Here is a 24,954-nt window from a genome sequence, read left to right as displayed (position 1 = left end):
CAAGAAGGCGTTGAGTTTCATGGGTTTGGGTTTCGGGTTTGGGTACTAAAATTATGGAAACACTTTGGCGAGGCTGTAAATTGGGTTAGATTTTGCGGAGCTGTTGATTTTCCATTAAATGATACTCGGATTGATATTAAAAAAAAGTTCGATCAAAGTTTAGTCGATTATCTAACCGAAGTTTTTAGAACAGCTCGATTTGGTGTCTTATACAAAAATACAAAGATACAAAAATCAAAAACACAAAAATACAAAAATACAAAAATACAAAAATACAAAAATACAAAAAACAAAAAAAAACGAAAATACAAAAACAAATACAAAAATACATAAATACAAAAAGAAAACAAAAAACAAAAAAAATACAAAAATACAAAAAAACACAAATACAAAAATACAAAAATGCAAAAATACAAAAATACAAAAATACAAAAATACAAAAATACAAAAATACAAAAATACAAAAATACAAAAATACAAAAATACTAAAATACAAAAATACAAAAATACAAAAATACAAAAATACAAAAATACAAAAATACAAAAATACAAAAATACAAAAATACAAAAATACAAAAATACAAAAATACAAAAATAAAACAAAAATACAAAAATACAAAAATACAAAAATACAAAATACAAAATACAAAAATACAAAAATACAAAAATACAAAAATACAAAAATACAAAAATACAAAAAAACAAAAATACAAAAATACAAAAATACAAAAATACAAAAATACAAAAATACAAAAATACAAAAATACAAAAATACAAAAATACAAAAATACAAAAATACAAAAATACAAAAATACAAAAATACAAAAATACAAAAATACAAAATACAAAATACAAAAATACAAAAATACAAAAATACAAAAATACAAAAATACAAAAATACAAAAATACAAAATACAAAAATACAAAATACAAAAACAAAAAACAAAAATACAAAAATACAAAAATACAAAACACAAAATACAAAAATACAAAATACAAAAATACAAAAATACAAAAATACAAAAATACAAAAATACAAAAATACAAAAATACAAAATACAAAAATACAAAATACAAAAATACAAAATACAAAAATACAAAAATACAAAAATACAAAAATACAAAAATACAAAATAAAATACAAAAATACAAAAATACAAAAATACAAAAATACAAAAATACAAAAATACAAAAATACAAAAATACAAAATACAAAATACAAAAATACAAAAATACAAAATACAAAAATACAAAATACAAAATACAAAAATACAAAAATACAAAAATACAAAAATACAAAAATACAAAAATACAAAATACAAAAATACAAAAATACAAAATACAAAAATACAAAATACAAAATACAAAAATACAAAAATACAAAAATACAAAAATACAAAAATACAAAAATACAAAAATACAAAAATACAAAAATACAAAAATACAAAAATACAAAATACAAAAATACAAAATACAAAAATACAAAAATACAAAAATACAAAAACAAAAATACAAAAATACAAAAATACAAAAATACAAAAATACAAAAATACAAAAATACAAAAATACAAAATACAAAAATACAAAAATACAAAATACAAAAATACAAAATACAAAAATACAAAAATACAAAAATACAAAAATACAAAAATACAAAAATACAAAAATACAAAAATACAAAAATACAAAAATACAAAAATACAAAAATACAAAAATACAAAAATACAAAAATACAAAAATACAAAAATACAAAAATACAAAAATACAAAATACAAAAATACAAAAATACAAAAATACAAAAATACAAAAATACAAAAATACAAAAATACAAAAATACAAAAATACAAAAATACAAAAATACAAAAATACAAAAATACAAAAATACAAAAATACAAAAATACAAAAATACAAAAATACAAAAATACAAAAATATTTAAATCAAAGATTTTTCCCTAATAAGCGAAATGAATCAATTCAAAGTATTCAACTGTTAATCTTCTTTCATCTAAACCTGAATATCCAGACCGAAATTTATTCATTTATTTTTTCCCGATTTTCAAAAAAATAACCCGGGAATTCCCGGGATGGCCGCACTCAACCCAACCAATTTTCCAAACAGAAAATCAACCATTTTCAACATTTCACCCAGTAACCATTTCGTGCCCGCACTCTTTTCAATTAACAACAAATTCCCCACCCCCCGCGGGAAGAAAAACCATCGAAACTGTTTACAATGTCGCAAAGTGTGTGTTTTTTTTTCTCTCCGTGCGCCACCGAACGTAAAACAACCAACCAACAACACGCCAACAATAATATCGCGCGGCGATAAGAAGCAAGCCGGCGGTTGTGCGTGCTGCCTACCTTCCAGGCGCGCCAAAATGACAGGTTAAACGCGGAGGGCTAAAACACTAATTTTAACATCGATCGCCAAGATAATCTTTCATCAAGTAGGCGACGACGACGAGGACTAAGGCACGTCCAAGTAGGCTTGGGCAGAACGTGACGTTTGATTGGAACGGTGGAAAATTTGTTGTTTTTCGGTGAAAAAGCGATTTTTCTTCTCGATTTCCGATGGAATGGTTGGTGTGAAAAATTATCCTAATGAAAACGGCGAAATGAAGTGACGGGCGAGATTAATGTGACAGCTGACAGGGGTTTGTTTCGGGTTTTGTCACGGTCGGTTTGGACGTCTGGCGAAAATTTATGAGGGCATTTAATAATTTTCTGCTTAAATTGGAAACGCAGAATTAATGACATCATTTTTTTTTTATTTTGCTCGAAAGAAAATTCTTTTTCAACATTATTTCGAATTCAACTAAAGTTAAGTTATTCCAGCATAAAAGTTGAAAAACCCCCTTAAATAAACAGAAGAAACCCATCCCAAATGCTTTCGATAACAAAAAATATCAGACGACGACCTTCCATTTTGACATAGGACTATGTCTCTACTTACTATATTGGGGGGCCAGTTCAGAAATTCGATCCAAAGCGTCACATTTAAGCGTTAAAAAAGGGGACATTTTGAACGCTTATATCTTTTTTCCCTGTGAATCAATCCAGACGGTTGGACCACCAATCGAAAGAGGAAGTCTTCAGCTATTGTTTAACTACATAGATAGTTTGACTAAACATAGTTAAAGCACTTAAAACATGCAATCAAAATGAGTAATTTTTCAGTACAAATCGGACAGATGACCAATCAGAGCGAGCGTATGCATTCGAGACCGCGCCCCTTTGTGCCGTTCTCCGGCTCTGCCGCTATTTAAGCAGAAAATTTCGCAAAAGCAAGTCACTTTGGAACGAGCACTCGAACTGTGCACGTCGTGCAGGCGCGGAGCAGCAGCAGCAGCAGCGGCCAATAGAAGAAGAGGACCAGCAACCAGAAGGAAGAACCACCAGCAGCAGAAGGAGGAAATTCGAGCGAAGCGGACCGCGTTGAAGCCACTATGATGCGGCGGTTCTCATGAAAAATTTCGAATTGGTGGTGGAAAAACCTGGAGTGGCCGGTACCTCGAAGTAGGTTCCCCCGGGGCCTGGGGGAACTTTTACAGAACCATACGAGTTGTGGCAATATGGGTATCAAAACTCATGCTTTTTGATACTGAACATAATAATGGCCATTTCGACAGTGTGGCCGGTGCCCTCAAAGAAGGTTCCCCCGGGGCTTGGGGGGACATTTACAGAAACATACGAGTTGTGGCAATATGGGTATCAAAATTCATGCTTTTTGATACTGAACATAATAATGGCCATTTCGACAGTAGTGGCCACAACCTGGAGTGGCCGGTGCCCTCAAAGAAGGTTCCTCGGGGCCTGGGGGACATTTACAGAACCATACGAGTTGTGGCAATATGGGTATCAAAATTCATGATTTTTTGATACTGAACATGATAATGGCCATTTCGACAGTGGTGGTCACAACCTGGAGTGGCTGCTGCCCTCAAAGAAGGTTCCCCCGGGGCCTGGGAGGACATTTACAGAACGAGTTGTTGCAATATGGGTATCAAAATGCATGATTTTTGACACTGTACATGAAAATTGACATTCCGAGAGTAGTGGCCACAACCTGGAGAGGCCGGTGATCTCAAAGCAGGTTCCCCCGGGGCCGCGAGGGTCTTTTACAGAACCATACGAGTTGTGGCAATATGGGTATCAAAATTCATGGTTTTTGATACTGAACATGAAAATTGACATTTCGACAGTAGTGGCCACAACCTGGAGTTGCCGGTGCCCTCATGGAAGGTTCACCTTAGGAGAACATTTATGACAATTTTGCCGACAAATCTATGAAACAAAATAAAATAATCTTATTCCAGATTTCACTAGCAATCCAACAACACATTCAAATTATTTGGTCCTATGTCTTTCGGTTATGTCTCTGACATACCATCTTGAACTTTTTTTGCTTGAAAAAACTGTTGCGAATCCAAGAAGGCCATGCACCATGACGGGACGGTCTCGTGGAAAGTGTACCAGGAAAAGCGAAAATGTATTTATTTTATTTCCTCTGCTTTTTCTTTTTCCTTTTTCCTCCTCCTTTTCTACCAACTCAGAGCCTACTTTGGGCCCCCTAATGCAACAGCCATTGAGTTGACATTCCGTCATAACAGGACGCGCGCACACACACACACACTCACACGTGTAGTTGAGCAGTTTGCATGGCGTGCTGTGGTGTGGCGCTGTCAAGGTGGTTCACTTTTGCAGGTGGCGAAGAAAAGCCACGTTCATTTCTTTTTTCTTTTTTTTTTTGTTGGCGTGAAGCAAACGAGCTGAATTTCATTGCACAAATGAATGCTTGGTTGGGGGTGGGGTGGGGGTCTTTCGTGTGCTATTTTTACCTCCTCCTCCTCCTCCTCTCAGAAAACCTGATGCATTCCGGATATTGAAGTGCGGAGTGACACCCTCGCAACAGGGTGGGGAGAGTCGCCGAGAGGTGGGTATTAGTTTCGTGAGGTGGTATTTTGTAGCTTTTTTGTCGATTTGCTGGGGGCGTAATTGAGCTTTTTGAAATGGATCTAGCCGTTTGGCGTCACACCGGAGTTGGACGTGTTTCGGAGGTGAAAGTTCTCCGGGAAAAGTTACTGAACTGTCAGAATGCTATTTTTGGAGTCAATGATACTTTTTGAAAAATGATGGGAATGGTGTAGTAATTGTTTTTTTTTTTTTAATAACAATGCAAAAGAGCAGTTTTCTAGAATCTAGCAAAAAAAAATTAATTTTCTCTTGACAAATTAGGAGGCTGTCCATTAAAAAGTGCTACACTCAACCCCCGGTGGTTGGTCACTTTTTCGTTTGACACTTTTTTAGTTTGTACCCCGTTGGCTGGTCAAAGTCAAACTAAAAAGTGACGAACTGTCACTTTTTACACAGCGCTCACACACACTATCAAAACAAACGTTTGGTAGTGTGTGTGAACTCCGTGTAAAAGGGGTGTCAAACTAACGTGACCCCGTTCGTTTGACAACAGTTGGTGTCAAACCATCGGGGTTTGAGTGTATTCAAATACAGTCCCGACTCGAAAATCCGAATACAGTCCAGACTCGAGAATTCGGCTAAAATGGGAGTGATAAAATATTTAAAAAATGCATGGTTTAACTTAATAGACAATCAAACATTCAAATTTAATTAAAATGGGGTTCCAGAACTCGAATTTGGTGTTAAAAGTAAGAAAATAATCAAAAACGGAAAATAGTTTTTTTAGTGATTCGATTATCCGAATCCCATAGAAACCTTCGGATAATCGAGGCTTCGGATTATCGAGAGCTTGGACTGTATTCGAAAATCTGAAAATTGAGAAGGGATTTTCAGATCTATTTGGTGTCTTCGGCAAAGTTGTAGGTGATGAATGCACCATTTTCGAGTTAAATTCATTTGATAGCTATCATTTTTCGCTTTTTGTTTTATTTAAAAATAATCCATACCTCAATAAAAAATTTAACTGCTGAGAAAAATTTCTTTCTCTTCTTTAGTCTGAGTTTTAGCCCTCTATTTCCAATCGATGATATTTTGGAAACCGGGGTGAAATTCTCTCAACCCTTTGAAAAAATATTGTCAGATGCTGAAAAAAATAACGATTAAATTTTCGAAAGGGCTGAAGCCGAATAATTTGGCTCTTTTAATCAAATCACCAATCATTTATTTAATAAAAAAAACAGTCAGGGTGGCCACTCAAGTCGGGAAATCGGGAAAGTCGGGAAAAAGTCGGGAATTCGCCAAAATCCGCCAAAAATCGGGAAAAAGTTGGGAATTCTTAGCATACTTGATTGAAAATTATTTTTTAACTCTTGAATAATTTTGTAGTATTTTGTAAAATTTTCAAATTGAATTCACTCATTTCTGCTTTAGTAACTTACTTTAAATTAGAGGTTCTTTTGACTATTTCAATATATTGGAGTATAGAAAAGCTGTTAAAGGCATTCAAAATCTTAATGAATATTGGAGTCTTTGACACAGATTTTCATAATATTTTTTATGAATCAAATGATCGCTTTAATTTTTGTTCATCAAACAAGAGGTAAAGTTAATGAAAAACTACACAGCAAAAAATCCGTTGGTAAAATCGCATGCAAAAGCATGCACATCACCTTCGTCAAAATAAACACTTAATATTACACACTGCATGTACATTTGTTAACAAAAACAAACAAAAGTTGCAACCGACGAGATTCAAATCCAGCACCAACCGTGAGGACTGGCGCCTTAGCCCACTCGGCCATTAGACCGATGAAACGTTATAAGGATAAACGCATATATGAGCTTGACATTTCGGTCAAGTAGGTTTCCCATACTGATGGGCTACATATTTTAGGGTGCAAAATTACATAAAATTGCATAAAATAATGCAATATTTATTTTACACCCAGGCCTTTTACACGCAGCTAGATTACTACTTTTTTAGCTGTGTAATATAAAAATAGAGCATAATGGCCAGCTTAGAATTATGATTCTATTTCATTTTGTCATATAATTGGATAATTGGTAACAGATTCCAACTTGAGTTTGGCAATGGTTTTTTTTTTTTTTTTTGGTGAATATTTTTAATTGTTTAACTAAATTCATTTAGTAATTTAAAATATATTTTTTTTCCAAATGTTGCCCTTGAACTTTTTTTGTGAATATGGCTAAATTACCTACCATAGATAAAGCTTGATTTTTAGTTTTCGGAAAACCTAAATGTTCGATAAACATAAACATAAAGAAAATATTGAAATTGCAAAAAAATAATCCAAGAAAATTTTAGTTATTGCAAAATTGTTTAAAAAAATTGTTTCTACAATTATTTTGCTTAAAATAAGTGGGAAAACATAAAATCATATCAAACATAATTTTCATTGAAAAAAAAACAGTTAAATAAAAATTAATTAGAAAATTTAATATCAAAAATTACAAAATTTAAATTAAATTTGATGAATTCCTTGACATTTTTCTAAATCCTTTGAATGAATAATAACAGCAATTATGTTTCAATTATTCTTTGATTTAAAATGATGATGAAGTTTTGAAAAAATGGGAACGCTATTTTAAGTTCAGTTATCTTTAACTTTTTGTCATTTTCAGTTGAAACAGAGTATCAAAAACTATACGTTTGCCAATTTAAAAAATAACATGAAAGTTATAAGTATTGTTGAACTTTCGATTATTTTTTCAAAGACTAATTATTTGTGTTTCTACTCTGAATCGTAATAATGAAATTCCATTTTTGAAGTGTTTTTTTATTAATTGTTTAGTTTTTGTATTTACAAAAAATGTTGTGTGTGTGTTTTTTTTTCGCTGGTTGATATTCACTGTTCTTATAGAAAGTTTTTTGTTTGAAATCATTATTTGAGCATTCTGGAAAAGTCTGGAAAAAAGTTGGGAAAATGTCGGGAATTTGAAAATGGAATTTGAGTGATCAGTTATCACCCTGTAAAACACGGAGAAAAATCAATTCTCAAAATTGTGAAAAATCGTGCATGAAATTGGGAACCACACGAACTGATTTTTCTTCTTCATCGAATTTTGCGGATCGAAATTTTTGATGCATTTCGACAAATATCATTGCAGTCTTCAACTGCCCTGATTCGCTCTCTTTATAGTTAGTAGGTTTGTTTAAATTGAAATTTTGTTTCAAATGTAGGACCTTAAAAATCACTGAAATGCGAATGTTAATTTAATGATATGTATAGCAATAATTTATCAAATATCCACCTGATAATGTGATTTTTTTAATCGGTTAAATATTGATTTTTGTTAATTTTTTGAAGCAGCAATTCAAACACTTTCAGTCAGTCTTCTCATAAGAAGGGTGTGATCCTGATTTTTCCTACACAAAAAAAAGTTTTTTCAAACTAAAGTTTGGTTGGATCTTTTAAATACTTAATATTTTGATCATTTGGAACATTCCCCGAAATACAATTTTTATTTATAATTGTGCAGACAAAGAAATATTTTGCTCTGTAAAACAATAATTTAATATTACATAAGATTGCATTAGTGTTTCTATATAACTGTCCATACAAATATGGCAGCTGTCTACAGTATGTAAAAAAAGTATTTACACCCCTTGGGCACTATGCACATATTGTGATGAAACATCTAAACAATTTAATGTTGACAGAAACCTAGTACTACGTTTTGTTCAGAAACTCATGCCAGACATTTTGCTACAAAAAGCTCATGAAAAGATGATTTCTATAAAAAGTTATATAACAAATACTATTACGAAACTAAAAAGGTGCAAAAGTTTGTACACCTTTCGAAAAATTAACATAAATAATGTTATTTGTTGACAAATCACCATAAATCCAGTCTCCCAACTTCAAATAGGCATCCTTGACTGATTTATAAAATAATTTGGATTGAATATAAAGTTTACTAACAACTTAGTATAAAAGTTTATATAACTCTGGAAATTCTATATAAAACTTATCTAAACTTAATTTTGCAAACTTTTAATTCAACTAAATGTCAATATATTACCATATAATTGCTAAATAAACATTTTGGAGTGGGTATAACACCGTTTTGGGGGTATTTGTATCGATAGAATAGATTTTTCGTTGGAATTTCGTACCAACCCGGAATTACGCCGTCGGAAAATCCGCCGGCATCCGAACCGGTCCACAATTCTTAAGTCAACCTATGTGGCATCGGAAAGGGCATAAAATTTCCGATCTTTTGATACCCATACATCTAGGTTTTCTATAAAACCCACGATTTTAAATACCTAGGTAAAAACGTTGTTATGGTTTTGTTTGAGCAATCTGCCAAAAATGTATGGAATTTCGTAATTTTGTTCTCGTGGATCAAACTTACTTTTTGCCCAGGTATTTAAAAACGTGGGTTTTATAGAAAACCTAGATGTATGGGTATCAAAAGATCGGAAATTTTATGCCCTTTTCGATGCCACATAGGTTGACTTAAGAATTATGGACCGGTTCGAATGCCGGCGGATTTTCCGACGACGTAATTCCGGGTTGGTACGAAATTCCAACGAAAATCTATTCTATCGATACAAATACCCCAAAACGGTGTTATACCCACTCCAAAATGTTTATTTAGCAATTCTATGGTAATATATTGACATTTAGTTGAATTAAAAGTTTGCAAAATTAAGTTTAGATAAGTTTTATATAGAATTTCAGAGTTATATAAACTTTTATACTAAGTAGTTAGTAAACTTTATATTCAATCCAAATCATTTTTAATCAGTCAAGGATGCCTATTTGGAGTTGGGAGACTGGATTTATGGTGATTTGTCAACAAATAACATTATTTATGTTAATTTTTCGAAAGGTGTACAAACTTTTTTTGCACCTTTTTTATTTTCGTAATAGTATTTGTTATATAACTTTTTATAGAAATCATCTTTTCATGAGCTGTTTGTAGCAAAATGTTTGGCATGAGTTTCTGAACAAAACGTAGTACTAGGTTCCTGTCAAACTTTAAATTCTTTACATGTTTCATCACAAAATGTGCATAGTGCTCCAGGGGTGTAAATACTTTTTTTACATACTGTATACAAAATGATGTATGAAAATTTAAAAAATCTGTATCTTTTGAATTGATTTTTTGATCCATTTGGTGTCTTCGGCAAAGTTGTAGGTATGGATAAGGACTACACTTTTTTTTACATATTATTAACTTTACATTTTTTTGGTGTTTTTAATTCCATTTTTTGTCACTAAAACTTGATTTCCAAAAAGCACAATTATTTTTTTCAATTTCTGATAAGTTTTAGGGGACATAAAATTCCAGCCTTTCAGAAATTTCCAGAATATGCAAAAAAAACCTTTGACCGAGTTATGAATTTTTGAATCAATACTGATTTTAAAAAATATGAAAATTTTGGTCCCAAAAATTTTTCAACTTCATTTCTGGAGTTTTTTTTGAAAAGGTCCAATAAACCAAATTTCCAGTTTTTGCTTTTTGGGTGTTTTTGAAAATGCCCTGAGTCAGGGGTGATAAAAAACACCCAAAAAGCAAAAATTCAAAATTTGGTTTATTGGACCTTTTCAAAAAAAACTCCAGATTTTTGATGTAAAACCATCAAATATGGTGAAATTTTGATAAAGAGCACCGTTTTTAAATTAAAGCCGATTTTAGGTAACTTTTTTGAAAATAGTCGCAATTATTCATTTTTTTAAATCAGTGCCTTCGTTTGCCCGTTTTTGAAAAAAAAATTAAAAGCTGAGAAAATTCTCTATATTTTGCTTTTTTAAACTTTGTAGATACGACCATTAGTTGCTAAGATATTCAAAAGATACAGATTTTTTTAATTTTCACATATTTCACATAAGTTGAGGTAAAAAAAAGCGAAAATATATCCATCTAAATTAAACATTTTTCACAGTGTACTTCATTTGCGGATAGCCGAATTTAAACGATTTTCCAAGTAAATATATCACTTCAAAATTTAAATTTTGAATAATTTACAATAGTTAATAATTTTTGAGATAAAAATTGAGGTGAACTAAAAAAATTCAATCATGATTATTCCAGACCTAAAAAGCAATAATCGGACCTAAATGATTTGTTGAGCCTTAGTTTTTCTTTAATATTCATGTTTTTAATGATTTGCAATTTAAATGTATTTAAAAAAAGGTGCAATTCAACATTTAAGTTCTTTAAAAAAAATCTGATGGAGTAAAACTGCAAATTTTACAAATTATGAAAAAAAAAAATTAGTTTAAAAATATATAATAAAATGTAATAAGGCTTTCTAGGCCGAGTGAAAAAAATATAATTTAACCCAAAAATGATGAACTTCTCGTCACAGTGTCCGGATGCAAACAATGATCGAGCTCGAGCTGTCACAGCCCTGCGAAGTATGTTGGCTGACATATCGGGCGGTCAGTCAAAAAAAAAACAGCTAGAAGTCGCCCGACAAAAAGCTTCTGCTAGAAAGAGATAGGAAATCTGAAGTAAACAAACCTCCAGCTGCCATGTAAACATGCTTTGAATGTGTTGGTAAATTTCTGACTGGAAAGTTTGATACATTTTTGTATTTTAGACTTGAATAAATCTACAAAAAAAATGCGCGACGTACGACACCCGCATCATAAATTATTAAAAAAAAGTGCGTATTTCGAATAAAACCCTTATTTTGTGTAATTTTTTAAGTACATTCAAGGCTCGAATATCAGAAATCCTCGAAAAAAACTTCGGATAAGGGATTTTTTTTTTTTCGTCGTCTTATTTCGTAAATTGAGCTTTGTTGCAATAGAGTTCTTCTTGAATTAATAAAATTTAATGTACCCTTATCACAACAGCTTTCACTGAATTTATAGGGGAGGAAGGATGCGGGGACATACCGTACCAAACGCTCCATGTAAAAAATACACTACAGATCCTTGTTTTTTCCGCTTTAAAAAGTTTATAAATATGTAGAAATTGCAATGTTTTTTTTTTCATTTCTTGTTCTCATCTTAGAAAAGCACCAGTCTCAAAACGTGACGAACCATCCCACAGCCTGCTTAATCTTTCAACAAAAGAAACAGAGATTTTCTTCCATCCCGAGAATACCAAAACAGCAGACGCGGCCGTGGGAAAAATTAAGGGCATTCTTCAACGGAAATTCGGTATTCCTGCCTCGACTATTCATTCTTATTTCCATCAAAAATTCCACTCACATGCCGTCACGTTTCAACCAAATTGTAGACGGAGAGGGCGAGGAAGAAACATTTCATCTCGTTTGTAAATCAAATTTTTGTTTCCCCTCTCAAAATGAAAAACAACAAAAAATCACATTTTATTACAACACTCACTTGTTTTCACGTAGATTAGTGCGATGATCAGCAGCACGAACGTTATCCAAATTTTATCCATTTTTGTGAGTGCAAGTTGTGCCGCACGAACGCACAAACACACACACCTGCTGCGAGTGAAAGGGGTGCTTTCGAAATTAGAGTGTAATTTGTATGCGTGTCGGCGCGTGGTTGTGTGTCGCGCGACGGTGGGTTGCTTTGATGATTTCGCTCGGCCTGCTTCGTCGTCGTCGTCTTCGTAGTTTTCTTTCGTTTCGTTCACTTCTTGCGGCGCGCAACGCCTACTAGGATTATTATTCTATTTGAGGAGCTCTAAAGCTCAGTTGAACACACGTACACTAGCGCGCACACACACACACACACACACACGTACACAATGGGACAATTAAGAGTCCCGTGTTTTCTTCTTGGCGCGCTTTTTCTCCACTTGAAGCGTCGCTTTTGAATGTGTTGCGGTTGTTTTTGTTTCTTCCGTGGAACTTGTAGTGGTGGTAGTGTTGTTTGAGGGTGGGGGATAGAGCGTGCAACAGGACTATGGCTTGGATTAGTGGTGGGGACGCCGGAAACGGAGGAAAGGGGGAATGTAGCACTTTGCTTCCAGCAGCACCGGAAACACTTTTTCCATTATTTTTTAGCTCGTTGTCGTCGTCGTCGTCGACTGGGGTAACATTCCTTCAATGAATAACGTGTGAATAACGTTTGCACCTTCTTCCGGAATGTGGAACCTCTTTCGCACACCTGATTTATGAGCACACCTTGACCGTCGCCGAAAAAAGCACACAAACCCCGTCTCAAATATCTCAAATATTTACCCGTGTGTCAACCGGAGGCTTCAGCCTAGTGGTCGTGAACTAAAAAATAAACCGACGAAAATTTATTCCACCAGCGTTTCACACTTTTTTCCATCATCCTTCATTAATAATCCGAACGCGAACTCTCGCAAGAACGGCACCGGCAACGAGAGAAAAAAAAAACGTCCCGAACAACAGAACAATAGGAGCGAACCGATCGCAGCAGGCCCCGACGCAACGATCGCTTGCACGCACACCCGCACGCAGCAGGCTTTTGTTTTATTTTGCCGAAATGTGACAGCTCGCACCCTCTCCCTTCTTCCTCTTCCAAATCGCGTCGCGTGAGAGAGCTGCCGAGGGTCGGGCGGTCAGTTCCGGAACTTTTCCTTGCACCCTGCTCCACCGAGGAATCCCGCACAAACACACACGGACGCGCACACGGGGAGGAAGAAGCGCTTTCGCTGCTCTGCACGGTTTCGCCCTGACTGGCGAGCTGCCAGCGAGGTCGGCCGCGGCAGACCCCCGGAAAATTTGTGAGTGGAGCGCCTTCGTGCCCGCGAGAGAGTGAGAGAAGTGCTCATTTTCCACGGCGGTGTGAACGGGGCTGAACCTGTGTGGAGTTCACTCGCGTCGTCAGCTGGTTTTTCGAGAGAGTGGAAAAGTTCAACAGTTGAGGATTTGTTGAAGTGTGTGTGCTTGGGTGAGTGGGTGTTTGGGAGAGAAAAGCGCAACAGAGTAGGCGGTTGTGGAGACAGGTGGGTGGAATTCCGATGGACTCCGACGTCTAAGAGGAACTCTTGCGTGGCCTTCTGGGATGGAAGGCGATGAGCTTTTTTCTGAGTGCCAGAGATGCACAACTTGGATAGAAACGACGCATTTTTTTAGGAATTGCGTTTGATAAAATGTTGGAAACTGTTTCTGTTGATATTAAAAGCAAACTGTTTCGTCTTTATTATTATTTTTTTTTGTAAACTGTTTTAAACATTAAACAGTTATTTAACTGTAAAAAATATACCATTTCAATGAATTCATAAAAAAAACATCCCAAACTCCAACTTTATGAAAGCCATAAAAATGCCTACTTCAGTATGACTCCTTAATTACTCAAAAGGGATTTGGAACTTTTAATTCCAAGATGGCGGCCAAAATGGAAGTAATGAGATATTGAAAATGTGAATTTGGTAATTTAGTAGGCAATCAACAATTCACATTTGAGTAAAATGGAGTCGCAGAAAAATACAATAAAGATTTTTGTTCATAATTTGATTATCCAAACCATCAGATAGGCAAACTTCGAAAAATCAAAATTTCGGATAATTGCGGCTTCGGATAATCGAGTCAGGATTGTAAAAATGTAAAATGGTTGCAAAATTTGGGATGAATTTATAATTGTGTTCAAATTTCAAATAGTGTTCTGACCTCGGACGCTCATTTGCATTTTGCTCTAAAATAATATTAAATATTTTTCATGCATTTTCAAACATGATAATTTGTGCCTGTATTTTTTGAAATATTTTTAACAATTAGTATCGTAAAATGGAGTGAAATTATGAAAAGTTCAAAATATTCTTCCAAACAGTTTTTCCCTCAACTAAATATTTTTGAAAAAAGAACAGTAAATTGCACAAATAAGCATGTTTTAAAATTGACAATAAAATCAAAATGAGAACTAATCTAGTGAAACTGAAAAAATAACACATTTTTCACCAAATTTCAACCAAATTGTGTCTCTTCAAACAAAATTTGCCGAGTTGCTATAACAAATTTTTGGCAGGGGTGCTTTGCTCTCAAAAAGTATTTTTAAAGTGCAAAGAAAAAACATTTTATGAAAAATTCAGCTTAAAAATACACACAACCTTAAAACGGTGCTCTTAAAAAAAGTAATTTAAGATTGCAAATGTATTATTGCATCTTAAAATGATTTTTAATAATTTTTATGACCATATTTTGGATATTTTTCCATAAATCAATATTTTTTCAAAAAATCATATCCTCGGTAGCAGATTTCTAGTGCATAATTTGCTTATTACTAAACAGCAATTCCCCACGAAAACAGCATGATAGGGGGAGAGGGGGTAATATGCACCCCCTAAGGGAAAACAGTGATTTCTCAACCATTACAGCATTACTGTGGAAGAATTTTATTCGATGTTCTAAAACAACTATTATTCTTCATCATCCATGTAAACAAAATTTAAAAGACCTCAAAATTGTTCGAAAATATCACATTTCTAAAATCATTTTTGATTCATTTCAAACAACCATGCGGGGTAATATGCACTGCAACATTGGGGCAAAATGCACTACAACAACGGGGCAAAATGCACCGGGTAAAAGCAGTTTTCACTAGTCACCACTAGATGACACCACTGTTTTTACAAAGCTTCACAGCGGTGCATTTTGTCCCGACCACGCTTTTAGCAGAAAATTTGATTAAACATGCATTTTTCGATGTTTTTGAACTCATCTATCTACAGAATAATGAAGATTATGACAAAAACTATATACCTTAACACTTACAATATTAATAAATGCTTTTTATACTGTCCAAAAATCATAATGAAAGTTCAATGAAAATTAGATGAAAACACAACATTTTAAAGTTTTGCAGATAACTTGAGCTGTTTCTATACTGCGATGCTCAATTTTTTCCAGCATGGTTGAGCAATATTAAGCTTACAATTTCTATGACTTTTTCCCCGGAAAATTCTTCCAAATACCGAGAAAAGCAGGGGGTGCATTTTGCCCCGGAGGTGCATACTACCCCCTCTCCCCCTACGAAAAAAAAGTTCTCCGATCGGGCTAAAAACTTTTCTGGGGATTCCTTGGCTGAAATAATTAGACCCGCATTTTTTTTTTGTTTGACCATTAGGGTGACCTACGCCGTGTTAGGGAGGTCCAAAAAATGGCAATTTTCGTCGATTTTCGCAAAAACCACTTTTTTCAAATAATCATATCTCGGCGCAATTTCATCCGATTTTAGCTGTTCTAGATGCAAATTAAAATACTGTTTTGAAGGTCTCGGGACCAAAGAGCCTATGTCTGAAGATATCCTCGGAAAATTTCACAAAACATATCAAAAAATGGTGGAGTTATGTTTTCACTACTCTGAGATACGAGTCGCGTATTTCAATAAGGCTTTTTAGTCATAAATTTACCAACACATTCAAAGTATGTTTACATGACAGCTGGACGTTTGTTTGCATCAGGTTTCCTATCTCTTTCTAGCAAAAAATTTTTGTCAGGCGACTTCTAGCTGGTTTTTTTGACTGACTGCCCGATATGTCAGCCAACATACTTCGCAGGGCTGTGACAGCTACTGCTCGATCATTGTTTGCATCAGGACACTGTGACGAGGAGTTCGTCATTTTTGAGTTAAATTATATTTTTTTCACTGGGCCTAGAAAGCCTTATTACAAAAATTTTGGTACCCTAACATGTATAGGTTTTAGTGAAAAAAATCGATTTTTTTTCCCGTTTTCGTCATGTTCCCATTTTTGCGCGTGGCGCGTCGAAAAACCCAGTTTTTATTTTCAAAAAATGGTATCTCAGAGTATTGAAAACATAACTGCACCATTTTGTGATAAATTATGTGAAATTTTCCGAGGAATCCGATAAAAACATTTTCAGACATAGGCTCTTTGGTCCCGAGAACTTCAAAACAGCATTTTAAGTTTTCATACGACGTTTTCAAATGGTTAGCTAGATTTTTGAAACTTCTTACTACTTTTCTCAAATAGCCAAACTAATCACCTTTCTTTTGCATCTAGGAAAGCTAAAATCGGATGGAATTGCGCCGAGATATGATTTTTTGAAAAAAGTGGTTTTTGCAAAAATCGACGAAAATTGCAATTTTTTGGACCACCCTAACACGGCGTAGGTCACCCTAACGGCCAAACAAAAAATACGGGTCTAATTATTTCAGTCCAGGAACCCCCAGAAAAATTTTAAGTCCGATCGGAAACTTTTTTTTCGAATTATGCTGTTTTCGTGGGGAATTGCTGTATAATTATTATTAAAAACGAAATTAAAAAAAAAATCTTTTCTGAGAGTTCATTGTTGTGATAAAATACAAAGTATTTCAAGAATTTAAAGTATTTAAAGTACTTGAAGTATTTAAAGTATTTAAAGTACTTGAAGTACTTGAAGTATTTAAAGTATTTAAAGTACTTGAAGTATTTAAAGTATTTAAAGTATTTAAAGTATTTAAAGTATTTAAAGTATTTAAAGTATTTAAAGTATTTAAAGTATTTAAAGTATTTAAAGTATTTAAAGTATTTAAAGTATTTAAAGTATTTAAAATATTTAAAGTATTTAAAGTATTTAAAGTATTTAAAGTATTCAAAGTATTTAAAGTATTTAAAGTATTTAAAGTATTTAAAGTATTTAAAGTATTTAAAGTATTTAAAGTATTTAAAGTATTTAAAGTATTTAAAGTATTTAAAGTATTTAAAGTATTTAAAGTATTTAAAGTATTTAAAGTATTTAAAGTATTTAAAGTATTTAAAGTATTTAAAGTATTTAAAGTATTTAAAGTATTTAAAGTATTTAAAGTATTTAAAGTATTTAAAGTATTTAAAGTATTTAAAGTATTTAAAGTATTTAAAGTATTTAAAGTATTTAAAGTATTTAAAGTATTTAAAGTATTTAAAGTATTTAAAGTATTTAAAGTATTTAAAGTATTTAAAGTATTTAAAGTATTTAAAGTATTTAACGTATTTAAAGTATTTAAAGTATTTAAAGTATTTAAAGTATTTAAAGTATTTAAAGAATTTAAAGTATTTAAAGTATTTAAAGTATTTAAAATATTTGAAGTAATTAAAGTATTTTAAGATTCAAATGTATTTCAAGTATTTTAAGGATTTCAATCTTTTCTGAAAGTGCACTGTTGTTATGAAAAATCGAATTAAAAAAGGTGTTTTTTTGGGGCATTTTTTCTGAAAAATCTCATCATAACCTACAATTTTGCTCAAGACGATCAAAAAATCCTTCTAGAATTTGTGAATATTCTCATGCCTATTTTGTATGACCATAAGGAATAACATTGGAAATCTGCTTAGAACTTGCGAACTTTTACAGAACTTCTCATTTGTAAAACTTTTACCAATTCTTTCGTTAAAAAGTTTAATAACTTCAAGAAAACAGTGTTGCCAATTTTCTAAACTACCACAAGAAAAATCTTTCGAATATTAATCCAACAAAGTACAGAAAGGGACTCCGGAAATTATTGAGCACAAAAAACGGACTATTAAGCTTGTGTAAATTTCGTTTAAGAGCTGATGTTTGCAGTGTAGCCAAATCATCAGTTTTTTCCAGAGGTCCTAGAGGTTGAGTGATTTTAAAGCCCTTTTTTGTGATACTAAAAAAAACTATTTAAATTAGATTAGTTTTTTGCTTTCCATCTTGATACGAATAACATTTCTCATATTCTGGAAAACTAGATAATTTCAACTTATGTTCTTTAAAAAAAGTTTTCTACTAATAACTAAACAGTCGCTTCACAGCACTAAGTATGTTCTTATCGGCAAACATAACCTTAACTTCATTGAATGTGACTTACAGCTTGCTCATCGCGTTACGTACGAATATAAAACAGAAACAATTGAAAATTCAATTCAAATCAAATTGATTAATTTGACAGCCATGTTCTTGAGGTGAGCCCTTAAGTCAAATATACTTCGCTTGTCATATTTGTACAATTGCAATCGGATTCTTATCTCAACACCTTAACAATTCGCTTCACACTTCATTACGAGTTACAACTTGGTAACGCACCTATCTTGTTGGCTACCTTGTAAACACTTAATTAAAGCTAATTAAAAAATTCCGCTGAAGTTCGATAACTAATGACAAATTATGTCGATTATCAGAAACGTCACTTATTGAATAATTGCAGTCTTGCGTATAAAAGGTGCATACAATGGTTTAACTAAGTCACATTTGAAGCTACCTTCCGATCAAGATGGTAGCTTTCGTCAAATTTTTGCCCATTTTGGTGCAAATTTACGCCGTTTACGGTGACTATTACACCCCGAGCGAGGAAGTTGGTAAGTTCGATAAATTTTATTCGTCATTTCACGGAATCGTGACATCGTGAATTTTCGCACTCTTTCAGGTGAAGATCTTAAGCGCTATGACCCCAGCACCGATTCGCGGTATCCGTTCGAGCTGGGATTGGGCCGATACTACCAGGGTGACATCATGCTGGTTCCACCGGAAGGACGGAACAAGGACGGTCGCGTTTCGGTTCCGGACTCGCTGACCTCGTACATCTGGCCGAACGGGACGGTTCCGTACGAAATCGCGGGAAATTTCAGTGAGTGTTTAAGGTCGATTCACACTTGTTCGGAGCGGGATCCGTCTCCGGATAGGTGTGAATCGACCTTAACAAAATCAAATTTAGCCCCCAGTGAGCTCCGGACGATCCAGAACGCGATGCGGATGTTCCGGCGGTACACGTGCGTGCGGTTCATTCCCAAAACGGCCAGCGATCCGCTGTTTGTGTCGATCGTGAACAACAACACCGGCTGCTACTCGTACATTGGCCGGCAGCAGAACAACATGTACAACTTGATCAACCTGCAGACGCCGCAGTGTCTGATGGCCGTCGGAACGCCGGTCCACGAGATGATGCACGCGCTCGGGTTCTACCACGAGTTTGTGCGGCCCGATCGGGACGACTGGATCACGATCAACCGGAGTGCGCTGTTGCCGGAGTTGCAGACGGATGAGATTTACGATAATAATTTTGGCAAACTTCGTCCGGAAGATGGACAAACGTACAACATAACGTACAATTATGGCAGTGTGATGCACTATTCGCGGTATGCCGGGGCTGCCAGTCGCGAGTATCCGGTTTTGATCAATAAGGTTAGTATAATTCTTACGAACTTGTTAGGTTAAATACTAAAAATGTTAGTTTACAGAGACCTTATGTTGGAGACTTTGGCAATGAGAACGGATTTGCTACTACGGATGTTATGGAGATCAACTTGAGGTACAACTGTTCCAATCGAATTCCAAGACCAATCACTGGATTCTTTGGATGACACCGAAAAGACTAAAATAATTAAGTTTTTGTCACAGAACATGAAAATAAAGAGACCCTGCGAATTTTAAAAAAATCTTTAAAAAATCATCAACATTTGGAAGAGAATGAAAATAACAGAATCAAAGTAGTCCACTCAAAGGAGCTTTGCATATTACAAGCATATTCTGTCAAACTCAATTAAAAAACCAACTTAATCCACCTATGTGGTTGGTGTCTTCCTCACTCTTTTCCAACAATGGGTGATATGTGATATGATGGGTTTGGACACAAATTTCATCTAATTCGTTCTGTTCCGGAATACAAAAAACACACATATCACTCAAGGGCTCATAAGTGGCATCATAAGTGGTCATAGCTTGAGACAGGGTTGCCAGATCTTCAATGTTTTGGACTTGTTGGAAAACGTCTTTCGATTACCTCGGATGATGGATCCGGACATTGTTTACATACATTTAAGTGAGATCCGGCTACAAAAAAGTACATAAATATCATTTAAGTGGTTATAACTCGAGACAGGGTTGCCAGCTTCTCAATGTTTTGGACTCGTTGGAAAGGTTTTTCAATTACCTAACTAACGATGTATAACATGATGATGTTTGGTTCAGTTTACTGCCATTTATTCAACTTCCGAAAATATGCGAAAACACATTTTTATACATAACTTTTGAACTACTTATCGAAACTTCAAACAATTCAATAACACCGTATGGGACCCTAAACCAAGTCGAATGCGACTGATTTGGTCAAAATCGGTTGAGCCAGTGCTGAGAAAACTGAGTGACATTATTGGTCACATACACACACACATACACACACACATACACACAGACATTTGTTCAGTTTTCGATTCTGAGTCGATATGTATACATCAAGGTGGGTTTTCGAGCTTTAAATAAAAAGTTCAATTTTAGAGCAGGATTATAGCCTTACCTCAGTCAGGAAGGCAAAACGGTTTTCCATAACTGGCAACTCTGCTTGCAATTTGGAACTGTCACGCACATAAAGGTTTGAGTCTTGCCTACTTTGCAAACTAGTCGAATTGACGATAACGGACGATAACTCATTTTTTAAATCTTTCTAAAATTGACTCGTGCATCGTGTTAAATTTCACTTGGAATATATTTTTCGATAATTTATTAAGATTTCAAGCAGAAATACTTTTAAAATGTCACAAAATAACGTATTTTTTTTCGAAGATACTTAAATTTTCATAATTTGCAATATGGGTATCAAACAAAAAAAAATTGTGTATGCTTTTTCACCTTTATAAAGTTTTTTTTTGTAAGATACTAAAATTTTCACAAATTATCGTATTTTTAAAGTGCTCAAATTTACATAATTTGCAATATGGGTATCAAACCATTCAAAATTCAACTATTCATTTTCTTTAAAATACACAAATTTTCATAATTTTCAGTATTGCTATTGAACGATTTGAATTATTCATACATCAATTGTGTTGAGTTATTTGAATGAAATACTAAAATTTTCACAAAAAAAGTTTATTTTAAATACTATTTTTTTTAAATTGTCAAATTATCAAACGATTCGAAATTTTGCATGCATTTTCACTGTTTTAGAGATTTTTCAAATGAAATACTGAAATTTTCACTAAATATCGTTATTTTTAATACTATAAATTTTACAACATGGGTACCAAACGTCAAATTTTGGTAGATTCTATCACCGAAATTGTGCAGAATGGTACAGAATGGCCAAAATCATGGCTGCAGGATTTAGTATTAAATTTTTAAAAAACTTAAAACAGTGAAAATGCATGCAAAATTTCGCTTCGTTTGATTATGAAAATTTTAAAAAAATACAAAATTTCAAATCGTTTGATACTCATAATGCAAATTATAAAAAAATGAGTTTTTTTTCGAAAAAATCAATATTTTGTGATTTTTTTGTATTTAATTCCAAAAACTCTAAAACAGTGCAAATGCATGTAAAATTTCAAATCTTCTGATACCCATATTAAAAATTGCAAAAATTTGAGTATTTAAAAAAATACGTTATTTTGTGAAAATTTATGTATTAAAAAAACACTAAGACATCGAAAATGCATGCATTATTTCGAAACGTCTGATATCCATATTGTAAATAATAAAAAGTTGAATGTATTCAAAAAATACGTTATTTTGTGAAAATTTTAGTATTTTGTTCCAAAAACTCAATAACAATGAAAAAGCATACAAAATTTCAAATCATCTGAAACCTATATTGCAAATACTTTTTTTTGTATTTTCAAAGAATTTCTTTTTTCTGTGAAATACTATGAATTTCATTCAAAAAAATGAATGCAAGATTTTCATTCTTCTGATACCCACAATGAAAATTAAGATTATTGGTACTTTTTAAAAATACGGTTTTTTGTGAAAATTTTAGTATCTAGCAAAAAAACACAATAACAGTAAAAATGCATTCAAAATTTCGAAACGCCTTAAAATTTCCGTATTTTCGAAAAAAATGAATATTTTGTGATAATTTTTAAATTTCATTGAAAAAACTCAAATAAAAGTGAAAAATCATACACAGTTTTGATTCATTTTATACCTATAATGCAAATTATTGAAATTTAGTATTTTCGAAAAAACGGAATTTTGTAAAAAAATAGTAATTTACAAAAAATGAGGTATTTTGTGAAAAATTGAATATTTTCGAAAAAACTTGATAAAAGAGAAAAAATAAACAAAACTTCTCAATGTTAGATACCCTCATGGCAAATCATGAAACTTCAGCATTTTTGAAAAAAATGAGTACTTTGTGAAAATTTTAGTATTTTACAAAAACCAAACTTGAATAAAATTTTAAATGCATACAAAATTTCCCTTCATTTTAATACATATTTGAGAAAATTTTAGTATTTTCGAAAAAAAGCGGCATTATTTTATCATTAACAACCCTGAATTGATCGTTACACTCCTGTCAAAAATTTAAATATTATGATCGGATTACTAGACGAGTTTATGTATTTCTTAAATTCTTGTTGTCACGACAAACTGCGATCAGTAAAAATTAATTTTCCGAATTTTTTTTTGTCAGGTTTTTTCGTTTTTTAGGTTGAAAATTTAAGGAACTGTAAAGATATTACAGAAATTCCTTTAAATGTTGATTGACAAATAACAAAAAAGATTTCCAGACTATCAATCCTGTTTACTACCCCAAACAATTATCCTCTCCCCTTCAAACCTCTCATTACATCAAATGATTCCAATTTCGTGCTCCGGCATTAATTTGCCAGCTAAATGCGACGCGACCACCACCATCCCATCCCATTTCTCCATTTCACTTAACCAGTTTACATTGTTGGTCCCATTTGGCACACTTTCATCCTTTTCTCGGCAATGGGATGCACAATTGGACTAATTTCCAACTTTAATTAACAATTGACCAGTGGCAGGAATGGGATTTGCTCTTTTTTCGCCTCCAAGTTGACCTCTTTTTCTTCTTTTTTTTTTTTGAATTGTTTGCTTAGGAGCCGATTCTTTTCTGAAGAGTTGATCACAGACAAATGGATGTGAGTCTTTATTAAAAAATATAAATTTTGATAAGTATTCAATTCTGAAGTTTTCAATTACTCATTTTGTTAGAATTTTTATTAAACGAAAATCGGCGTGTAGAAAAATTTAAGTTGGTTATGTTACTGACATGACCAACAAGACTAAGACCTTCACTTTGAGCCGCAGTGGTACTAAAATTTGAGTTAATATTATTTTCACGTCTGTTTTCCTCGATTCTACAGACCAAGTAGAACGTAAAAAATGGAAAAATTCAGAAGATATGACACCCCACCAAAAAACCCCTCCAAAAATAGGAACCCGAAGGCGCTTGATGGAGGAGGGTGCGGGTAGAATTCGCGTGTGGAAGTGGTGGACCCGGACCCAAGATTTATGAAAGGCCATAAATTAAATTCGTTCTCATCTCGTCCGGAGCGCGCGAAAGTCGGACCGAGGGCGGGCTGGGGGCGGACCGTCGTCGTCGGGCGTGAAGATTAATTACTACACCTTTCAGTAGAGTTAAATTTGGGACTAGCCAAACAGAAAGGACTGTGAGCTGTTTGTTGACTTTGTCGTGCAATTTGATGGCTATTGTTTGGAAGTTTGAATGAAAGTTGGCTTCCTGGACAATGGCAATTCAGATTTGAAGAATGAACGAAATACTAATTGGATTTTTATTTTACTTTTTAGATGATTTCTTGACAGAAAATACAATTTCCCAAACGATTTATCACAAAACCTCAAATACCAAAACCACCCAGTAACTGGAAGAAATTCACCGCTTAAAATATTAAAACTTACCGCAGCATCCAATTCCCACAAAACTGCACTCACACAAATGTACACACTCATTCCACGAGAGCATCACTGGTGACACAAGACAAAATGCGCAAAACGCGGCGGCGACTTCAAGCTTAGGGAAAAGAAAAGGGCCAAGGAAACTGTTGACATTCGTCCATTAGTCATATCCCGGTGGGGTTCACTTTCACACAGAGAAAACGGAACAACCACACAACCACTGAAATAAAAAGACACCGCACACAATGGTGCAGCACACTTGGGCAGCGAACGCCGAGCTCAAGAAGGCAAAGTTCGACCCAAGACTTGCACTCTTTTATCTCTGGTGACACTGCTGCTGCAAGTGTGTGTGTGTGTGTGTGTGTGTGTGTGTTTAACTGTATGTGTGCGCTTTTTCAGCCAAGTCACACACACACACAAGAAAAAAGAAGAAGAAGAAACGTGTAGGTTTTCGGTTTCACCAGACTCGCAACTTGGCCAAGTTTTGCTCGTTATTGGTTGTTAGTTTCCTGGTCTCCACAGCTGGTAAGATGACTGTAATATTCTTGTGGTGAGTGGAGAAAACACTT

General features: G+C 33.5%; 2 protein-coding genes across 3 annotated transcripts in view; one reads left to right on the top strand and one right to left on the bottom strand.

Annotated features, from left to right (window-relative positions):
- LOC6041687 overlaps positions 1 to 13,509 on the bottom strand; it is a 204,589-nt gene extending 191,080 nt beyond the window's left edge. Inside the window, exons 1-2 of one of the 2 annotated variants that reach the window (XM_038266685.1) lie at positions 13,058 to 13,509; positions 12,246 to 12,355 (exon numbers count right to left, since the gene is read on the bottom strand). In XM_038266685.1, the coding sequence (XP_038122613.1) occupies positions 12,246 to 12,306 (61 nt within the window). In that variant the 5' untranslated portion in view covers positions 12,307 to 12,355; positions 13,058 to 13,509. Of the gene's footprint in view, positions 1 to 12,245 lie in introns of both variants that reach the window. The other variant, XM_038266684.1, reaches the window with a different exon arrangement.
- Positions 13,510 to 18,998: 5,489 nt separating this feature from the next.
- On the top strand, positions 18,999 to 23,841 carry LOC6038203 (astacin). Its single transcript, XM_038266565.1, has 3 exons — positions 18,999 to 19,083; positions 19,152 to 19,906; positions 23,833 to 23,841. The coding sequence occupies exons 1-3, from the start codon at positions 18,999 to 19,001 to the stop codon at positions 23,839 to 23,841; spliced, it is 849 nt and encodes a 282-aa protein (XP_038122493.1).
- Positions 23,842 to 24,954: the final 1,113 nt, after the last annotated feature.

The sequence above is a fragment of the Culex quinquefasciatus genome, chromosome 1 (genome assembly GCF_015732765.1).
Source record: "Culex quinquefasciatus strain JHB chromosome 1, VPISU_Cqui_1.0_pri_paternal, whole genome shotgun sequence".
In the NCBI taxonomy this organism is placed as follows: domain Eukaryota; kingdom Metazoa; phylum Arthropoda; class Insecta; order Diptera; family Culicidae; genus Culex; species Culex quinquefasciatus.
Note: the sequence above shows the minus strand (reverse complement) of the source record. Positions and strands in the feature narration are given on the sequence as shown.

What these genes read in the sequence shown, in the direction of transcription:
- LOC6038203 (XM_038266565.1), top strand. Translation starts at nt 18,999, where the DNA reads ATGGTAGCTTTCGTCAAATTTTTGCCCATTTTGGTGCAAATTTACGCC. An exon ending in CACCCCGAGCGAGGAAGTTG is followed by an intron (nt 19,084 to 19,151) that starts GTAAGTTCGATA and finishes GCACTCTTTCAG; the next exon opens with GTGAAGATCTTAAGCGCTAT.